This window comes from Misgurnus anguillicaudatus, chromosome 13 (assembly GCF_027580225.2).
Source record: "Misgurnus anguillicaudatus chromosome 13, ASM2758022v2, whole genome shotgun sequence".
In the NCBI taxonomy this organism is placed as follows: domain Eukaryota; kingdom Metazoa; phylum Chordata; class Actinopteri; order Cypriniformes; family Cobitidae; genus Misgurnus; species Misgurnus anguillicaudatus.
Genome location: NC_073349.2, coordinates 26,182,146 through 26,204,901, shown reverse-complemented (window position 1 = coordinate 26,204,901; position 22,756 = coordinate 26,182,146). Strand labels below are relative to the sequence as shown.

General features: G+C 36.4%; 2 protein-coding genes and 1 long non-coding RNA gene across 5 annotated transcripts in view; 1 reads left to right on the top strand and 2 right to left on the bottom strand.

The window, feature by feature from the left end:
* Positions 1-22,756, top strand: part of LOC129430334 (uncharacterized) — a 113,840-nt gene that overhangs the window by 74,221 nt on the left and 16,863 nt on the right. The gene's annotated exons all lie outside the window — the stretch shown is intronic.
* hoxc3a (homeobox C3a) overlaps positions 1,590-22,756 on the bottom strand; it is a 41,015-nt gene continuing 19,848 nt past the window's right edge. The window contains exons 2-3 of the mRNA XM_055187461.2: positions 5,554-5,860; positions 1,590-4,175 (exon numbers count right to left, since the gene is read on the bottom strand). Coding sequence (XP_055043436.2) covers positions 3,781-4,175; positions 5,554-5,860 — 702 coding nt within the window. The 3' untranslated portion in view covers positions 1,590-3,780. The remainder of the gene's footprint in view (positions 4,176-5,553; positions 5,861-22,756) is intronic.
* hoxc4a (homeobox C4a) lies at positions 18,826-21,619 on the bottom strand. Its single transcript, XM_055187463.2, has 2 exons — positions 20,340-21,619; positions 18,826-19,829 (listed from the first exon to the last, which is right to left on the bottom strand). Exons 1-2 carry the CDS (start codon positions 20,770-20,772, stop codon positions 19,459-19,461), a joined length of 804 nt encoding a protein of 267 aa, XP_055043438.1. The 5' UTR covers positions 20,773-21,619; the 3' UTR covers positions 18,826-19,458.

Sequence of the window (22,756 nt, the reverse complement as noted above, 5' to 3'; positions counted from 1 at the left end):
TGTGGATTAAAAGTGCATATTTAATTTGCTTGCCAAAAATAACAATTGTTTCGCTATATAAGACCCTTATTCCTCGTTTGAGATCGTTTAGAGTCCTTTGAAACTGCAATTTTAAACTGCATTAAAACTGTTAAGTGTTGGGGTCCATTAAAGTCCATTAAAATGAGAAAAATCCTGGAATGTTTTCCTAAAAAAAAAAGACATCAACATTTTGGATGACATGGTGGTGAGTAAATTATCTGGATTTTTTTTTAAGAAAATGGACTAATCCTATAAATATAAAAATTTAAATCCAACCCTTTTGACCCAACGCTGAGTTTGAAAATAACCCAGCATTATTAGAGTGCTTGTATGAATATTTATATGTATATTCATGTTCATGTAGCCTACTGTGCATGTGTATATATCTTTAAAGACATAGAGTACTAAGCATTTAAACTCTACTCTTTTCTTGTAGTGCCTGTTTTGTATTCTTTTTAACCATGCTTATAGTCTAGGTTACATACAGTTTAAATACAGAAAAGCACTCAGCATTCCATTAAGTCGCTCTCAGGGGCCACCGGGAGGCCAGCACCTATTTTCCATATGGAGCATTGCCATGCAGTGATGGATGGTAAATTCAGCAGCGCAGCACAGAGTTTCATTCTTTCTTGGCCACTGGAATAAAGCTACATTTACAAGCTTATCTTATAATTTTATCAGTATATTTTGTTATCATTTATTTTTTGGTTCGAAGCTCCTCCAATTCATCATTACTGTATCAATCATTCCTTTAATCAGATGAAATTATGATCTGTATCCAAAAAACAACTATAGGATAAAACTAAGAATTTCAACAATTAGTCCAATGATTTATCTTGTAATTGTGGTGATCAGTGTTTAAATCAGTTAGGTTACCAATTATACACTGGGTATAGATTGATTTACCCAGAATCACTGAGATTCAAATTGCTTAATTAGTTTAAATTTTAGCTGAAGGTAATATTTTTGAAAAGGGAAATTTTTGCTGTTCCTTGCTTGGTTATAAAATGACACACGACGACACCCTAATTAAACATAATTAATCAAAATGAGTCATCGCCCACCGTGCCAGGGGCGGCGCCCACAAGCGTTGCCTCTTCACCGATAACGCGGCTGTAGCACAATTCTGCTAACATGTAAGAATATGCTGTCTTTTTAAGAAAGAAGAAAACCAAATCTGTTCTATCTGGTTGAGCTTCAGCTCCCATATTGAAGAAGGATGTGTTGGAAGGTTGGAAGAGAAGTGCTCTGCCTGTCATTACGCCCAGCGGGTTGAGCGCTCGTGAAGCTGCTTGGGAGAGAGAGAGAGAGAGAGAGAGAGAGACGGAGAGAGCGGCTTGTCTAAATGATTAATGTTGTGAGGTTGGTAGGCGGGGGCGGAGGAAGGCATATATGTAAAGCTATGTTTTAAGAATATAAAGTACAGTATTGCTTAATGCAGAAAGTATCAAAGTTAAAACTAGAGATTCACTTTATAGCTAAATAGAGATTCACTCAAAGTTGTTGTGAAGGTAACACAAGGTTGCTCTTTGCAAACCAATAAAGAATGATAACATTGTGGCAAATCATTTACATGCATAACATTCACTTTTATTGACAGAGAGCTTCAAATAGCCACAACCAGTGTTCAGATTAAAACGCATGCTTTTAATCAGTTATGGACAAATTACATTACAATTCTGATCATTTCTTGAAATCGTTGGATACATTTTTTAATTACATTCCGACTTGCCCATACTTTTGTGTGCACATATGTAAACACACAAATGAAAAAAATCCAGTCAATACTTATTGTAAATGCAAAGATACTGTGCATTCTGACATTGATATATCATTGTGAAATCCTGTGGAGTGATCATCTCATTTGTCAGTTTAACAGCCCATATAAATTTAGGTTTAGATGAACAGTACTTTCAACAATAGACAATAACAGGAGTCATGTTAAGGTCAAAATCAGAATCATCAGAGAACCATCAAACAATAATCAGGGAAATGATCTCATAATTGCGTAATTATTTTAAAAAGTGTCTAATTCAAATAAATTTGTTAGATCTTATAGAAACATTTTAGTATGATCTGCTTTTACACCAGTGACAATCAGTCTGAACTCAAGGGAAATCTTATGCATTTACTAGTTGGTTAATTCGTACAAAGTGAATCGTATAAAAACGCAGGATTATTAAAATAAAACAATAATTCTAACCCAACGTCACTGGGGGGAAAGCAAATCATACAAAAACGTACGAATATGGTTATGCAAATTCGTACGTACCTTACGAGATATGTACGAATTGCCATGAGATTGCATTGGTGACATTACACTGTAAATGCTTGGATCAATTAAAAAAAATTGGTAACACCTAAAAATTAAGTTACATTTTGACTTTAATTTCGCTTTAGGTGAAACATTTAAGTTGAAAAAACTTTTTAGGTGTTACTAGGGATGCACGATAGGATTTTTTTGGGCCGATACCGAATTAAACAGACAACTTCTGACCGATACCGATATTAAACACTCGTATACAATACTATACAGTTGGTCTATTAGCTAGTTTATTTCTGCATCAAATTATTTTTACTGAACATGGATTGGATCTAATTAACATTCAACTGACCAACATAATAAGAGAGGCACAAATTAAGCTAAAACAAATATAATAAGACAGCATGACAACCTTCAAAGGTGGTTTTAGCTATTCAGCATTTATTTTATTAACAACATTAACTCATTTTTTACATATAATGGATTTCTTTATGCAGTTAATTAATAAACAATCGGTATCGGCCTTTCTCGTGCTATTGCCGATATGCCGATGGTTTCAAATTCATCAAATATCGGCCGATTAATATCGGCGGCCGATACATCGGTGCATCACTAGGTGTTACCAATTAAAGTGTTTTTTTTTAAGTTGATCCAACTTTTCACTTTTTGAAGTGTAAGTTTACACTGGTGGTAGTGCTTCATGATTGCTTTTTCTAATAATCATGCGTTTTAATAAGATTCAAACTGTCAGGTTTCATACGAAATTAACCACTTCATAAAATAGTTATGAATTTCCATGAGTTCAGGCTTGGTGTGGTTTGAATATTTAAACATTTCTGGCCATAAAAATCAACAACATTCTCTTAAGAGAGGAACTTCAGTGCATGCCCTGGGAAAAAATAGCATAATCATTTTGGGGGTAATAAAAATAAGTTGTGCACTTACAAAAGTTGAGAGAAATTTTACCCCGCGTTAATGGCCATTCACAACCATGAATGCCCTTTCAAAATCGTATTTTCTGTGCCCAGGAGATAAACTTATACAAGAGGGCTCGCATCCATGTGCAATAAATCTTACAGCTTTGCAGAGATATTATTGTAGCAGTTTATACACAGTGGAATCCAAACGATTTACCACGTACAGGCTGATAACATGTAATCATGGTTCAGAATGAACTTTCAAGTAAACTTATCTTTTGAATCAAAAATGAATCCTGGCTTTTGTTTAATATGAGCATGATTTTAGTGAGAGTTATGTTGGGTGGAATGACCAATGAGAGAACATGTATTTATGTGATGTAGTAAAAGTTTGCCATTTTAATGTTCATACAGAAAGCAAGGTGTGAAAGACTTTCCATTGTTGACGTTTAACACATGTCATTGTCCTGAGTGAGTCTAATATAATTTAATGCTGTATTAGGAACAACTGTCTTTACCCAAGAGAGGTTCAGCTGAAGTCTGAAAGCAGAAATAAGTCCCTAGGTAGTTATAGTTTCATTAAGAGCTCTGAGTATAGTTCATGATGAACACTGGTGGTCTCGCATAGAGGTTCTGGAACTTCGACGATGGAGCATCCACTACTGTGCCATTCATTGCAGAAAGCTGGTTTCTGGTGTCCCGTGAGGAGGACAACTTTGCCTTTAGCCTTTCCTTGTAATCTTTCTTATACTTCATGCGACGATTTTGAAACCAGATTTTTATCTGTCGATCAGTGAGCTTTAAAAGTGCCGCCAATTCAAGCCTCCGTGGCCGGCGGAGGTACGCGTTGAAATGAAACTCTTTCTCAAGTTCCAGCAGCTGGGTGGAGGAGAAAGATGCCCGTGGCCGTTTACTTGAACAAGTGCCGTCCCATACTTCTGTCTTTGAGGAACATTCTGCGCCTCTGGAATGACCTGAAACATAGAGAAAGAAGTAACTGTAGAAATACAGCATGATGTTTGTCAAACACAGACCGAGTTGATGTTCTCCATATCCTAGGCTCAGAACTCTTATGCTTTAGATTGAAATAAAATAGAAACAACTAGTAATGTATATAGGATGATACCAGAGCAAATCTTTCTGTTGTCTAACCTATGCTGGAGAAAATGTAGCATGACATTGTTGAATATGCTCAGCTGCAAGTTTAAACCCCTAGTGATAAGTCAGTAGAGTGAGAATACAGCACACTGTCTGTGGGAGGACCACTGTTGATAGACTAATCACTGCGTTAATTATCCATTTCTTATCATTTGCACTGTGGTTGGATTCTTAATGAATTGTGTGTGGACTATTTTTCATCCATTGTCCTAATTATTAACAAAGTTGTCAAGTGGACACTTGAATTGGTCAAGTGCTTGTATTACTGTACATATAATATTGGGTTCAAATCTCATATGCATATATCTACACTCAAAAAACTGTACCCTTTAAAAATTTCCTAATATGTACCATTTGGTACCATTATACACTCTTTAGGTACACGGGTGTACTTTATAAAGGGTGCCATCCCAGTGACAGCGTTTGTATCTTTTTCTAAAAGTGTACCATGGCAGTATTTTTCCACTGGTATTCACTGCACTGGTGCATCACCATAGAATACTACTTGTGTATTTTTTGGTAAACTTACTTTCTAATGTTAATGTAAGAATGTGGCATTTTGTAAAGCAGAAGTATCTGTGTGACCCAGAAAAGCTTAGCCTTAGACAATATTCAATTGCATCCTGCTGGCTTTTTTATTATTTCTCTCTTTAGCAAAAAATTTAAACTTAATAAAGAGAACAACTGAAAATATTACTTTTTACGTGTTCTTGACTTTATATAAAGCTGGAAATATTATCAATATGTAGGCTATATTGTTAACAAAGATGTACATTATTTATTTATTTATTTATTATATATATATAAATAATTGACATCTTTGTTAACAATATACTTATTGATAATATTTTAATTGATCGGAAAGCAACTTTAAGATAAGTGTTGGAAGACACATTGCATGCTACTTTGGGTGTACTGTTATAAAAGGATGCCTATATTAGTGAAATTGAAATTTTACCTACTAATTTTCTATTAAAGGGGGAAGAAAAATCATTGATAATTAATTTAGAACTATGTGGTTCTCAGTGATGTTAGACATTGACATAATAGTCACAAATCACATTGACATCCAAACCAAATTTGACACAGCTGTTATTCATTATCGATTAAAATATGACTGACTGATCAGATAAAGTAGGTATTTCCAAGTCATTCAAATCAATATATCTCATTTAACCCAAAATAATCTCTCACCTGATTCCCTGACTTGATTGGATCTCAAGTTTATGGTTGGTTGTCTCATCCAAGGGTAAAACCTTTTGGTTAAAGAGCAGGAAGTTGACAGCATGTTGCTCTTGTCTTTTTCTGTAGTACTGGACATAAAAGGCTCAGCGTCCGCCTGCTCCACGTATTTCGTCATAGGTGTTTCATTCGCAGGGTGGCTGACGTCAAAGGCGGACACGGAACACCGGCGTGAAAGTTGTTTCCACAATCCGCCTTCATACTGTAGTGCTGAATGCTTGTTTGCTTCGTCAGGCTGTGTCCTTGCAGAACTGCTCTCCTGAGGAACACAAGGAGGGAAGTGATGCTCCATAAAACAAAGATGAGATTTATTGAAACGTATCTTATGCAAGAAGTTGTTAACGTGATGTTTGTCCATTTCCATAGTGGTTCTGATCACACGGATTGGATAATCGATCACACAAGGTGTAAGAATGACAAAAAGTACACTCACGCGCGTCTTTAATTGTTTGCCAGAAAAGGTAAACAACGTGGTCACGTGATGCCATCCTCCAATAGCCTCGCGCACTCACTGCCCGAGTTGTAAAGTGCTTGAAAGCGACCAAACGAGGAGATCGTTTCCATCAGCATTCTTCAACTATTTTGCAATTTCGGTCGCTTTTTCTGCGGACAAACGAGAAGAAATGAACAGGGCTCAGAGTTTAGCCCATTACGGTGTTGTTGGCAGAGTTCAGAGAGCAGATATGGTGGGAGGGAGGCAGAGACAGAGTATTTAGACTGAGAGAAAAGACGTGCATGTCTGGAATCGGGTCTTCTTAGATTTTCCAGTGGATTGCAGGATACAGACGTTAATTGTTTTCGTGGTAATATTTTATAATGAATATGTTCGAAACCTTGAAAGACTTAACTTTTCTGTCCTCGTGTGGTAGGTAGCCTATTTAAAAGTAGTTGACTTACATCCCTTAAATTTAAATAATCATTCCTGTAACGCTTTATTGTTTTAACCGCAGCGCAAATGTTTCATGTATACATTTTTACTTTTTATTGTTTTCGCAAACGGCCATGCCGATGTGTTAGCAATGGGTAGGATATGTCAGCAGAGCCCATACACCTATATTAGGGTTTAGGCTATATGGTTATCTTTCGTCACATATGTGCTAGTAAGATGAAAATAAATAACGCTTTTGAGAAAAGACAAAAAATATAAAACTAATAGATCCATCGAAAATGTACTATTTTGTGTAGCCATTTAATAACGTGTTGTAAGAGTTCGGCTGGTTTGATTTGACATAAATTACATCAATAGAATTAATGGGTGCGGTCAAACAAAGGGATTTGACTATCATTACTGTACTGAAAATGCACGTCGAAAAAAAATCAGTTGTACGTCTTGGTGTAAAGCTAAAAACGCGCTTTTCCAGTTCATTGGCAGTGGACAGCTGCGAAAACCAACTAGGAACCAAAGAAATGTTTTGGTCATTCTTCGTTGTGAGAATTACTTCATCTACTATTTAGACCAATATCTAGATGAAAAACAACAACAATAAAAGACCGAATTTGGACTAGAGAATTTTAGGACGTTTTAGGAACTTGTTGAGGTCTGGTAACTTGTTGTTTTAAAGTTATATATAGGCCTACATTTATTATAAAACCAAGTAGCTTTGCATTCACAACATAATTAGCCTTTGTCTTTAGCTTTGTGATGTCATATAGCTGATGGAAGGATGATGCTCATTAATGAACATTAACTATTCAGCACTCAGACAACAGACGGCTATTTTTCAGACACCTATCGACACAATGAGGATTACATTTTATCACGAAATTTAAACAGCTGCTTGTTTGTAGCATTTTCAACGAAACAGTTAATTTTCCCATTATAAAGGCGACTGAAATCTGGCCCAACATAATGGGCCTTGCACACTGAAAGCCTTGAAAAGCGCCACAAACGCTTGTCTCAAACTTGTGATTAATTGTGCGCAGGGACTGAAAACACATGGACTTGTCCACTTTCATTTACTCTCCACAGTGCCTTGTTTGAAATTTCTGCACGTCATCGACTTACCTAACGACATTGCAAAGATAATAGCTGATCCTCTTAACAACTCTCTATTTCTTTTATGGAGGAATAGTTTTTGTTGAAGACAGGTGCATAATTACACAGAGCTGCTGAAAAGCGTGTGAGAGACTATTAGCAAGTTCAGTGACTCTCTTAATTTTATTCACCCCTCACCCCTATACAGATTAGTTTGGACACTGGACACATATATAAATGACTTTAAAAACACAGCCACAACATGCTGAACATATAGTTTACTCGTTACTGAATTGCAATTAAAAATACTTGTCTTCCTTTTAGAATAGACCACCGATTTCAGCTAGTCAGGATATAACAGTCCGCTAATATTCTATTTATTAAAGAAGAATATCAGCCATGGGGCTATCCTCTTCGGCTCTACCGCTAAAATCAATCTTGTTTTAACAACGATTTGTTATTTTGAGTTCAGTAAATTGCTGTCACAAGCCTTGTCAAATAGAAGCATTCACTATGCATATTACAAGTCCAGATTCTGCCGAGCTGCTGCGCCATTAGCATGAAATATTACTGCACCGAGTGTGCAGGGAATACAAGTGCACTCATACCATAACCGCAAATGAAATAGATTTCCAATTATTTACATATTTATTATTGCTATTGTTATTATTATGTATTATAATTATTATCATTATTATGGTTATTATTATTATTATTATTATTGTTTTCGTTTTCAAAAATAATATTATATAAACGGGCCAAATAAAATCTAACCCTTGAAAGTCGCCGGTGATCTTGGGAATTTTCTAATTAAGGAAGGTTTGTTGCCTTGTCTCATGCCTCTGGGTCCATTCACTAAATCTGAAAAGGAATCTTTGATGTAGTGGCGCAGCAAGACCATAACTCAGCGCCTCCACCGGTACACTACAATTCTCAGTGAACTCTGTTTGAACCACGTTGCTGGCAATAAATCATTTTTCTTTCTCTCACAAAAGCGCGCCGGTCGCTCTGGGTGTCAACCCTTTTATAATTCCTCCCTGCCTTCTGCGCTCTTGTGGTTGCTGACACAAACAGCTGCATAAAACATCGATAAAACATCACTTTAGCCATTCCATGCAAAGATAGCCTCTCTAGAGGCTAAAAACGAGAAGGTCGGAAAAAGGTTGGAAAAGCATCCAAATGAAACAAAGGACCGTACATACAACTGTAGTGTTGCCCTGTTGCCTTCTCCAGCAATTCCAATGGGTTATGACGTAACCTAAAATTTTTGGTGATAGATGAAACCTCATTTGGTACTTAATGGGTTGAGCTGTTCTTAGAGTCAATGTGATTTTAAAACTCCGCATTGGTAATGATATTCTGGTTTTCCTCTTTTCACTTCGTGTCTGTGTGTTTACTGAAATTATAAGTACCTTAATACTTTGTTTTTCATATTATTTCATATCTTTTCGTTGATTTTGCTCAAGCAATGGATTATTTTCGTCAATAAACATTAGCAATGTGCTGCTTATTTGTTTGTTTGATTATCTATTTATTTATTTGCTAGCAGCACAGGGCAAAAAAGACTATTTGATTTTAATAATCTAGTTGTCGGAATGGGCCTCTACAGAGAAAAAAAATCTGTAAACGAAATAAAATTAAACTTTTTAGGGATTTTCCAAGTTTTTCTAAAACTAATAACACTTAATAAACTCACGTGAAATATATAACATGATATCTGGCACTTAGGTCAAGAATGTCAATTGCTTCGATTTTGAAAATACAGCTGGGTACAGTTGAGTATAGTTTGTGGTTTATATGATCTCTAAATCATAACATTTTATTAAACAATTTAAATAACATTAATGGTTTGGGTTGTGGGTATACCTCAAACATTACTCAACACTGTAAAAGCTATGATTTCTAAAAACAAATGGTTGTTTTTTTACAGCCATTGATGTTTACTCTTTGTTTCTTTTAAGCTTAAGTTGTTTTACGTCATAAGCGCGTGTGATAGCCAGAATGTTTTTATTTGCCGTAACTTATTAAAATGTTCCAAGTTTTTGTATACTAAAACAAATAATATTTTGCGGTAGTGAACATGCTTATTTTACTCAACGTATTGTACGAATTGTGTCTATGAATGCCATTTCTCTATAGAAAAAAATAACATTAATCATTAGAACGCAGCAGCACGTCTAGTGACCTCCTTATGACCGCATATGTTTAGACACATTGCAGACACCCTGGAGGACTGGACAATAGCCTCAATACACAATTGTACATCTATACCGTGACAGTGGGAACTTCTCAGTTGAAGCTGGAGAATCTTTCTTTTATGCTTTAAGGGTATGTCAGCCAGTGTGAAATGAATACTGGAGACCGGTGTTAGTTGTCACACGGGGAAGTTTCGGCGATTGTACTTAGTAGGGTTTGAGTCCAAAGTCCAACTGCACAGATGCATTGTTTTGTTCAAATTGTCCCTAGCTTTTTGGGCATGTTGTCACAACAAGTCAGCGTATGTTTAATAAACATATTTTCCCCGAGTAAAATCGCTGAAGATGGTCAGTAGCTGTTTAAAGACTTTTGAGTATGTTTCTATACAGAATTTGGTTTTCAAAAATATACATACATTAGGAAGTAGTAACTGAATACATTATTGAAGTATTAACTAAAGTACAAAGTGACAACTAGAATCTGTCCCCAGGGCGCTCTGAATTTATACCACTTTGAATATTACTCACTAAATATTAATATATCTACTTGCAGTACTGATACATAAAGTGGTCGAGTTTGAAAAATAGAGTTTTTTCAGTGTCCTGCTATCATCACTTTCATATGCATGTAGCTTCTTTAGAGCACCCTTTTGCATTATTGGGAGATGTAATTTATCCGTAAACACAGCATGTAAGAGCGTCTCATGAGATGTGCAGAAGTAAAAGAGATTTTACAGAACTTCGGGGAGACTTTGAATTTGTTGCAAACCTGTCATGGGACCTGCAATGACGCCTGTGTGTTTGTGCTAAATGAGGACACGCTGAGATGTGTACAACAGGACTGCATACAGCTCTTACATTAATTTCCCCTCCTACTTACTTGTCCATACTCGAGAGAGAGAGAGAGAGAGAGAGAGAAAGAGAGAGCGCACTTAAAAGCACCTGTTCACATGAGGCCTTTCCTGTATCTACAACAGTTTTTTTATTTTTCTATTCTAAACAAATTGCCCCTCACAACAACTTTTTTGTGCCATATACAAACTCATAATAGGATATGTTAATTCAGTGAAACTACATTCATTACAGCTTAATGAATAAAGGAATGAAGTCGTCATTAAACTGCAAAGTTTATAGTGATAACTGGTGTAGCATAAAATATATTTTAATGCAATCTCATGGCAATTCGTACGTATTCGTTTACGAGATTTATTTCGTATAATTCGTATACGACCACATTCGTGTGTTTTTGTACGATATGCCTCCGCCCCCGCGACGCCGGCGTTAGGGGGTGGGGTTTCATTGTTTTTTATAATAGCTTGACATGTGGAACGATTCGCTACGTACGAATTCTTACGAATTAGCCAACTCATAAAATACGTGCGTGTCAACTGTTATGAACTTGTTTAGCTAACGTTAGGCTATATCAGTACACTACAAAAGCTTTTTCAACGCGATGGCATAGAAGAATAATTTTTACCATTCAATTTATAGTCTAAAGAACCTCTTTTTCCACAACCAATAACCCTTTATTTTAAAACAGAAAAGTTATTCAAATGTTAAATAAGGTAACTGTACAGCCAAAACGGTTTTTTTTATGACATTGTGTGGCACCTTTTATAAGTGTAGATCGCTTAATATGAAGTAGAACTTCCAGGTCCAAAAGTGCTAAACTAGTAGCTATGTCCAGTATGTCTATGAGTATGTAGGCTACCTCAAACACAGAAAAGTAGCCTACTACACATAAAAAACCGAGATGCTAAAAGTTATTATACACACTTCCGTAATGCGTGGAGATCAACGGCGTTTGCCAAAAGTATTATAAATGTTAAATAAATCGTATAAATGATTTTACCGATGATTATAGAATGACTTACAGAAAGTAATTTTACATATTATTTGTAGTAATCCCTAAAAATGGTCGTAGATTTTTTTTGTCGTATAAGGAGACACCCTCAGGACAAACCTAAAATTGCACCTATAAAACAGTTGATGTTTCGCTGGTTATATTATGTCGTGTGCTATAGCAAAATAACTATTTTTTTTTATTTACTAAAACACGATTAGATCTTTATTAAATATTGGTAAATTGTTAAACAAAAATAATTAAAATGTAGACTGTGTTGACGACCAGGAAGTTTGTACAACCATTAAAATAGTTAATCGCTTGTTGCAGATAACTAAATTAGTACAATTTAAATACAGTGAAGGAAAATGTTTGCTGGTTGAACAGGAGTAAAATATTTCAATGACTTGCTGCTGTCTTCCCATGCCATCTTTCTCTTTTTCCACAACACCATCCTCTTCCTTTCTGACACCCAAGGGCGCTCTTACCGCAGTGTTGTGTAGCATAGCTATTATTGTCATCACTTTGGGGAGCAAAGAGCAAACATGATTGGTGAATGTCCCTAAAGCGGAGCCTCCATCTCCCTATTGTGCATTCCGCAGTACTCATGGCAACACTGTGAACTTTGTTTTATTAAATATCCTTGTCATTGCTGGATCAGTCACAGTCTCTCACAGCGTCTTCATGTTACCACAGACCCTGCTTGCACCCTCGAAACACTTCAAACGCATACCAACTTTTGGCTGGTAAAGTGTATATAGATGAATACGCTTTACAATAATAACCTTTAAAGTAACCGTCACGTTACGCAAAGGGTTAACATAAAGTCGACGATGATATTTCAGAACTTTATGAACATAGCCTAAAGCGTGTTTATAGTAAATATTCATGTTTTGGAAACTCGCGTACAGTAGAAATTTAGTGTAACCGTTCGCTTATGAAAACGCCCTTGAAGTTCCCTCTTTATCCCATGAATTAATCCACAAAGTAGCACCATTTTTAATTTGAGGACAGCCCTGGGGGTGTGTCCTGGTCTTTAAGGGCGGTGTCAACCGGGATTTCTCGGCCCAACCAAACTTATTTTCTCCAACAATATAATAATATATTACATAAAACCACATACATATAAAACCATTTGCCAGTTTTATGTCGTTTATTCCATCTCTCGGCCTGCTTTAGTTTAGGTAGCCATTATGCATATCTTGTGGGGTCATAGTGAGTGTAAGGGTTAAAGGGCAAAACACCAGAACAAAGATTATGGAGATTGTTGAACCCAATGCAGAAGACCCTTCCTTGTTCAAGCTTTTTGTTTTCGGTTAAATTTGAAAAAAATATATAAAAACGAATGTTTAAGACTGACATAGGACCGACGCATATGATTTTTGTGAAAGTGGTGTTTTTATTTATTTACGAATAAACGCTTTTATGGCTGTCGCATTTCTGGAAAATACACGGTGACCCTGGATTCAACTCTGTGCCTTTTAAGTCGTTTACCACGGCTCAGTTTACATAGAGGACCTCGTAACAATGCTAAGAACTGGGACCCTTCATCACTAACTTAATAGCTTCGAGAAGACACTTATCTTACAAAAAGGGTTGACAAAATGCATTTTCGAATAAAAAGGCAAAATGAGAATGTATTGAGTACTTCACAGCATACTTAAAACAATAAATGGTTCCTTCTTATAATGATAAGAAAATTCGATTGTTCTGAGAGGTTTTATTAATTTTAAAAGATAAATATTTTAAAATAGCTGCATACATTTACTCTTGCAGCTAAACCAAAGGTTTTTCGTGTTTAAAGGCTGAGCACAAACTTCCAATTAAATGCTTCCCTTAAATATTCCTTGAAATTTTTTAATTGGTAACCAAATGGGCAAAATCAAGCAAATTATTTGTTGAAACGAATTTCAGCTAATTCGTTAAAAACTTTATTTTATCAGCAAATATCTTAATGTTATAGTTGTGCGAGAATCTGAGCTCCAAACAATGCTTCTTCAATTAACGAGTACCTATGTCCCTAAGGTTACATCTTCATTTGTCTCCTGGACTCGAGTAATGCATGCAATTTTAAAACTCTCCACAAAGTCAATGCCAAGATGCACAAATACGAGACTGTGTATTTAATTTAATACATTGTTAAACTATTTTTTCCTAATTGAAACAACTATAGCACTTGCTTTAATCGATTGTATATTGTTGTGTAAACACATTGTTTAAACTTGTGGGTACTTCACACAATAAGTTTACAAGTGTAACGAAGCTAAAGAGACTGATCAGACTTTGTATGTCAGTGACCAAAACATGGTCACTAATGCTTTCCTTATGCATTCCTAAAGCCTGATGTGACTTCTAAAGCCTGTTGTGGTCTGTGTAAGATCAGATGTGGAACAAAGGCCGTTGGAGTGGAACAAGGTCCATTTCCTCAAGAGTAGATATAAATATGTCGTTTTATTTTTAAGGCATGTTTGTCAAAAGCATCGTTACCTGTGAAGCTCTTGAACGTCGTTGATTAATGAGAACTAAAGACCACTCTGTAGATTAATGAGAATGAAAGGCCATTCGTAGGATAATAACAAGATAAAATAGGAAAGATAAATCGCTTCCTTTCGCCACAGTTTCCTGGTGAAACCATTGGCACACCATAGACATTTTAATGCAACCGTGTGCACCAGAAAAGGGATACAAACAATAACGTAGGACTTAACTAAATTTGTTGTATTAAAATAATGTTCTTGATCATTTAGAGTAGATCACAGTCTTACATACTTGGACAAGCATAGCTACTTTAGCACATTAAAACTTGATGAATTATATATTTTCAAATAGCCAGCTGAATTAAGTGTTTAATAATGAGTTTGGTACTCACGTTGTGATTAATACCAAGAAATACACATAAATAAATTACGTTGATATAGCGTGTGATAAATGAGCGTCTTATTTCTGCAGACAGGTGACGGTCTTCCTTCCCGCTCTTTTCCTTCTACAGAGGCAAGTCAAAATCTTAAGAACAAATACTGTTGTGCATTATGGTATTCATAACTTGTATTGCACTTGCTTAGACGGGGGAAACCTTCATTCAGTCTTTAGTAACGTAAAGAATTGCCCACCTCCCTGTACGGTTCCCAATGCGGAAGCTCAAGTGTAGCCCTCCCCTCCAGTGTGCCCTTCTTTGCTTTATAACAGGGCTTTAGCAAATATAGTGTTTAGGGTAACGACTGCCAGCACACAATGCTGTCCAGCATCAATAATGTAGCAGGCATTTTTACGTTTTTACGTAAGTAAATTCCATTAGGGACACAATTATGAGTGATAAATGTGGCTCTTGTTATATTAATACACAATCTACAATGAGAATATTGTAGTCCCACAGCCATTGATATTTCTCTTCTTCCTAGTTTTCTCCCTGTTTGCTTTTTGGTCTTACATGTATGCAACCCTATATCACGAAATTACGTGACTATTTCACGTATGGACCAACGTGAAAATGTCACGTTTTGCCGCGTTTGAGCGTGAGCATGTCACGCTTTTCTGTTTGTGTCACTGGCACGTATTGGTTACTCAACTTTTTTGTCCTATTTTCAAACCATTCTCGCTTCGGTTTAGGGTTAGATGTGGTGCTTGTGTTATATGTCACTTTAAGTATTTGTCACTTTAAGTATTGGTTTATTTAAAAAAAAGATACAAGACTTATTCTTTTATATTTTCTAAACTTTAATCAATTGTCGCCTGACGTTGGGGTTAGAGTTTGTTTAGGTAAGGATGTCATTTTATGTAAATCTAACCCTACCGCTTATCCTAAGATCTGTTTTAGCCAACAATCGTCGTGTTTTGGAAAAACCATCATTAAATAATATACGCAACTTCATCCAGAAACATGAATTAGCGCAACAGCTGGCTCCATGTTGTTCACCCTGAGTAAATTAAGTTATTGGAATAAATCTTTCCTCCTACCCTCACATATGTTTTGAACACTAAAGTACTTTTCACGTAACTGCTTTCAAATGCGTTTGAGAAACTATGAGGTATCCACCAAACCAAGTATCCTACCAAATGTCAAAACCAAACTTTAATGCAGTATGCGTTATTAAATATTTTGCGATATGTTGCTGCAATAGGCTACTAGACACTTAAGACTTTTTAACAGGCTGCCAGATTACATGACGTCATTTAAAATAGTTAACATGTTTTTTATCATTCCTCTAATAATAGTATTTGTCATATCAGGTCATGTTGCTGCTTTTACGTTTGACAAATAAACCCAAAAGAGCACCGAACCATGAACCTAGAACCTAGAAATGACCCAGGAAAGCCAATTAATATTTCGCCGTAAACATGTTTGAAGAACTAAGCACGTTACAAATATCCACGTCTCACTGTTTCTACATAAATGCGTTTTTAAAATAGCCAGGTACCCAAAAACTGTTTTGAGAGACAACGCGGAATAAGATCTAAATTAATTAATTTTAATTAGGTAAAACATTTGCTGAATTATGACTGAATAAAACATTTTCTGCTTAAAAAAATGCATTTGTAACCATTTCACTGTTTACTGTGTTGTGTGCTTCTAAATGTAACTTATACATAACTCTTTACTTGGACACATGCGTGTTTTAACGAGTTGGCCAATTCGTATGAATTCGTACGAAGCGAATCATAAAAAAACGATAACGAAACTCCACCCCCAAAGCCAACGTCACAGAGGCAAAAGCAAACAATACAAACATGTATGAATGTGATCGTACAAATTAGCCACCTCGTAAAATACGTATGAATTGCCATGAGATTAACATTAACTTGCAGGGATGAAACTTAAAAGAAAGTTTATTGGCTGGAAAGCAGCCATATAACTGTGTGCGTGCGATGACGTCCTGGGCGTGCATTCTGTATCCTCAACAACAGTTTGTGTGCTTTATGAATGTAAAATAAATTGCTAAAATAAAAATGTCCTATTTAAAGTGGCCATAAATAAATATTTAAATAATCTGCTCGTGTAGCTACTTACCTTACCTGTTAAGTGAAAAGTTAGGTTAGGTGAAATGTTATCAAAAATGATTCCCCCTAAAGTAAGTTAGCATGTCTGTACAGAAGACCCTTGTCCTAGGTCATACGGTGCAAAGTAACAAAGGAAAAACACATACAGATGTCCTTCTTCTATTGGCACATCAATATAACCAAAACCCACAATGAAAGCAGGAGCACTGGTGGAACCCTGGCAAGCCTATGTGGGTGCACACAGAAGGTACACGTTCAGAGAGCCAGTGGGGTCACTGGGTGGGAAAGGTCGGTCGACCCGGCTGAAATGAAACTAATGGGACAGAAAATGTGTCCCCAAATTGAACTCGACTTCTCTCAGTTGCCACAAACTTCAATAAAGTATCTTTTCAGTCGCACGACATGGAGGCGACAGCATATCGAAAGAGACTGCCGGGATGCTATACGATTTAGGCGTACACATTCATTTCTCTCCGCTCTTGAGTCACATAATGGCCTCTGAGTGCGGTTGTGCACCTCTTTTCAAGTGTCTTTCCAAAGTCATGGCCAAGCTTAGGTGATGGCCATTGCCTTTCTTCTCATTTAGGTTTGGACAAACTATCAACTGAAACATATTTTGGAGTTACTCTTTTGTGCGCAATTTTGTGCATTTACAACTTAATACATTAGAAGTACAATTGACTATTGCGGCTTCACTTGATTGATGGTCTAAAATGACTCACTCCTTTGTAGCTCTCAGCCCCCCACTTAGCAAGCCGTTGTGTAATCTTCATTCAAGTCAGGCCGAATTACAATTAATCAAACACATTCCTTATTTTCTTTACATCCTTTTTGTAGAATTTGTATCAAAGGCTAACGTGTTGTAAATATTTTATAGAGAATTCAAGATTCATAAATGCATAAACGTCACAATCGTGATGGAGAATTAAAAGCGGTTTGCATGTGGGATCGAATGTCATTAAGGCCAAACATTCACAAAAGAGCGTCACCTCCATGCCGTATGTAAGTAGCAGGGCCACATTATGAAGATTATGGACCAGTATATCTAGCTCGTAATGTCTGATTTGGCGATGACGTTACTTTCAGCAGGATCTAGCGCCACTTTTTAAAAACAAACAACAACATGACTCTCCAGGAAGTAATGAAACAGAACTTTCAGATGCACACATGTACTGAGAGAATATTCAATGGAATCCACGTTGCCTTATTTTTTATACCAATATGGACTTAACTGAAAAATTAGATTTACAAAACCATAAAAACTTGGGTCTTTCATAAACATTTAAACGTATTTTGCAGCTTTGTTTAGTATTAAATAAGTGTGTCGCAATTCGCGTCAAATTGTAAATTAATCTAACGAGATTAATTAGCTTTCCTTTTACATAATAACGAATTACAAAAACCTATTATGAAAATCTTCATTTATTTATAAAGTAATTTAAACTCAGCATGACCATCATAACATTTTTAACACGTCATTAAGACCCTAAAATTCTCCAGAATATCACATTTTAATTTTGTTTCACAGGAAATTCATAATACACATTAAACGTTTTAACATATTTACACGTGTTAAATATGTTCGAAAACAGTTATGCTATTAAACACAAATGAATCTGTTGGGGTATTAGTGTTTTGAGAATTAGTTTATTAGTTTAAGAGCGTGCATGTTAAAGTTGAGATTGTAGAAAGAAACGTAGAAAGAAATAGAAGCAGTGCATCTCTGGACTGAAGACTGTTGGTTATTTTTTAAATACTGGAATTGATTTTTAGAGACATTTGCAGCCATGTTGAAATCAGTAATGAACAGGAAACCATCCTCCGGAATGAAGAGCGATAAGGTCCCCGCTGAAAAGGCCCGAATTACATGCCACGTTGATCGAATGCGCGAGAAAGTGAAGGGTACACAACATCATTTAATGGAGTGCTCAGATATGAGAAACTGCGTTGGAGATATTAGAGAATGTTTACCAAAAATAAAATGACTAATTAATTTTTCCTAACAAAGAGCGCTTTAAAACAAAGCCCAAGCCCACTGGTGCTTATATTGCTTTTAAAAATAGAGACAATGCAAATGTACTTTTGGGCCTACAAATGCTGACTAGTAAAATGCTGTCTCTGCCTCCCCTGTCGAAAATGATAAATAAAACACGTCGATGTTTATGCACGGATATTTATCTGGAATTGCCCATTAATAAAATTCACCCAAGTCTAGATAAAACTAATAGACACTTACGTTTTATTGACCAATATAATTAGCACAAATACACTAAACTGGTTTTATTGCATTTACAACAATCTGCTGTTAATAGCCTAAACACAACGCCATCACAACAAAACTAAATGATAATTTAAACTCTTTATCTTTCGACAGATAACCAACAGCATGTTTTACTTTTAAATGAAACAAAGACGTTTAGGATCTATCGATACCCACGATAGTTTTTTAAATTTACAGTACAAAAAAACGTACCACCTCTTTCGAGTGAGAAATAAATAGATAAGTTGTGCACTTCACCTTGGCAGATGGGCAAAGAAAGGCCCACAAATATAACATTTAAATACATGTCCATAACCTGTTTCGCCCAAAACATTTCTCCTGAGAAAAAAAACTAAAAAAAAAAAAAACGAACAAAAACATTCAGTTTTGGATAAATTAAACCCTGTTTCGCGTAAAAAAATGATCCATAGGTATTCTCAGTAATCCATGCTATATAACATGCATTTTATATAACTGTGGACTTAAAGGAATCCCCTTTACGCACAAGATACCTACGAAAACAAAATATATTATATTTTATAAATAGTCAGTCATTTCGATCTTCCTTTCTCTCCTTCAAATAGTTCTCTTATAACCTTGTAATATCCTCGCCACGCTCGGTTCCGGAGAGATCCTCAGATGCTGACATGCTGTTGGTGGAAGCTGCCGCCACAACGCCCGCCGTTGAGCTTGTGTTGGACCCGGAGGAAATGCCCGATGAGGACGAGGATCTGACTTTGGTGTTTGGCAGCCTATGGTCTTTTTTCCACTTCATCCTCCGGTTTTGAAACCAAATTTTGATTTGCCTCTCCGAGAGGACCAAGGAATGAGCAATCTCGATACGTCTTCGCCTTGTTAAGTACCGATTATAGTGGAATTCCTTCTCCAATTCTAAGACTTGCTGGCGAGTGTAAGCAGTTCTAGACCGCTTGGGTTCCGCTCCATTGTAACTAGAGTTCACTGGATAGAGGAGAAGGAAGAAGGGAAAGAAAGAATAGAAAAGAAAAGAAGCAGCGAAGGAAGGATAGGGTAAACAAGCGTGTCTTTAACTGAGAAATGGTGGCGACAGAGCGGGATGAGGGTGTGTTAAAAATATCTTAAACTTATGCAGCTTTCTATAATAAGGCTAAAATCACTTTGGACTTAGCAATGAATTATTAATGCAACATTATAAAGCTTAGTTTTCCTCTGATCCCAGATCTCCCTCACTCTCTCACACTCATAACAAGAGAAGCCACATGGTGATACGACTGCCCAGAGTATACCTCGGCTATAAAATTTATGGTGGGTGTAATTACCAATGCCTAGTCGTAAATCCGCCTCAATTGTGCCATTTCAATGGCTTCTATCCTATCGTAGCAGAGGCTGGCCAGGGGATGAGTGTAAAAGGAGTGAGGCAGACAGAGAGAGAGAGTTAGGATGAGGGGCGAGCTTTATAGTGCTTAAGAGAAATACGCTCAAGTTGCCTACCGGTGCTGACGTGAATTTTCTTCATCCATGGGTACACTACTGGTTGTTTGGCAGACGCTGAGCTGTTGGGATGCTCCGGGGTGGCTTGATTGCAGGCGGAGGATGCAGCCGGAGGGGTGGCAGGAGACAGGGGTAACGGTGGGGGCTCACATGAGGCAGATTGCCCTTTTCCGAGCAGGTGCCCCGCGTGAGGAAGTCCATGTCCTCTTTGAGTATCTGGTTCAGGGATGCTTGCACAGTTATACTGACGCTCCTGGTAGCTCGCCCGCGGAGGGTATAACTCCTGGTGGTGATGCTGGTAGCCACTGTCCCTTGCACGGCTGTAATATTCAGGGCTATGTTCGGGAATGTAGCTATTTTGCGAATATTCCTCGCAAGGAGGAAATTTCGGATCGATGTAGTTAGAGTCCATCAAATACGAGCTCATGATCATTAATTTCTGGAGTGGAAAATAATTTTTCTAGCTTTGTCGTTTTTCTGCTCCATAAAGCCCTCCTACTAGCGAGCAACCCTGTAAAGTTACTTTTACCACGTGATATAATGGCCCAATGGCATAGGACGATGGAGTCCCCGGATAAGGAACCAGGGCTTTCGCAAATATACCTTCAATTTTCCGCCATTGTGCGCGAAGTCTCTCTCTCTTTCTCTCTCTCTTTCTCTCTCCCCCTCCCTCCCTCTCCTCTCTCTCTCTCTCTCTCTTACTCATACACACAATGGGCAAATCTTTTTGAAACATGCCACAACAGATTAGGTTATTTTAAAGTTATCTTGTGCTGTTTTGAGAGTTAACCACAAGTGTTTGAACCGTGACATTTAAAGAATAAATAAAAATACAGAATTACAAAATTAGAACTAACGAAAACGCATCAAATATCCTACAACAAATTTTAATTTAAACACATAATCCAATGCTATTTATTACCACGCTTTATTACTACATGCTACTTAACAAGCAGAAAAATATTTATTTGTTTGCCTACTGGTTTATTTTAAAATTGCAGAACATGCAATGGAAGCGCAAAATAAACATTCCGAGTCCATGGGCATGTTTCACTTGTCTCTTTATCGCTTTTATTTGTCTATAATTAGTCTAGGAGCAAAGTGAAACGACACTATAAATTGTTTATAGGATATAAAGTCTTTGAATCAATCGTTTACAACGTAAGCGCACAAGACCATATCACGTGCACCTGACTGAGACGTATACAAACCAAACTTGACTTTCGTGGCTCTTAAGTCACCCATGTATTCCTGTAGAGACGTATTTGCGATTTTGATGTTTTAAACACAAATTCGGTTCTACAGGGTACATATAGACGACTACTGACAGGCCTCTTTTCGATTGGACAGAATTCAACTTGTAAAGTAAGTCAGGTTAGAGTATAAATTAGTATCTTCTTTGCTATCTTACACAAGACTAATGGATTTACTTCCAAAGTAATATTTGCTTTGGTATTAATATTTAAAACCTATAAAACGTTCAGAAGAAAGCAATTTATTATTTCAGTACAGGTTTGTTAAATTATTCCCCTCACTATTATTCTTATTTTTAATTAAGCTTATTTTTCAATTTTTTAAAAAAAGATTTAGGCAATACATGTCAGCTAAGACATCACAAGCACTAAAAATATTATAATGCATTTAAATTCTGACTACTATAAAGATCTATCTATCGAATGAATCAATAATATACGCATCTGCACTTAAATCACATGTACCCAAATTCTCAGTACATTTACAACATTAAGAAACAACTCTAAATTATTTATTAAGATACATATTTTATGCAGTTTGTCTCGATTTCGTTTAAGTTTAGCTTTTTATTTGCTTTTTACCTTTGCATCACCCTTCAACACTCCAATGGGTGAAGTAAAATAAATTGAGAAAGTAAGAGGCAAGCAAGTGAGCAACAGAGAAAGAAAAGAGAAATGTTTTTACCATTACGTTATATCAAATCTCGAACATCTGAGAGCACCCGCTTGAATATTCAGTCACCAACACGTTGTGCACAAAGCAGACACGTGACAGCACAGATGAAAAATAAGTTTCTTTTGTTCCGGGGGTTTATTGTGCACCCTATTACCATATGACCGCCCGGTAACCCGTATGACAGTGTGCTGCATTTTTCTCTCCATTTTAGCTATCTAAACAGGAACAACAGATACGGGGCAAATAACCAATCACATTTAAAAAGTATATTTATTTTTTACTTTCAATCTAAACTAATCTTGAGTAATCTTTTTTAAAAAGCGTGATTTCCTTATAAAAGATTCTGTCTCCTTAAATTAAATTTTCTACCCACCAAAAATAATTTGTATATTTTCCTAAGTATAGCAAAAACAAACACATAGATACAACACAACTCAGCATAAGAAATGCCACGAAACAGTTCATTGGCCTTATCTGCTGCATTTGAT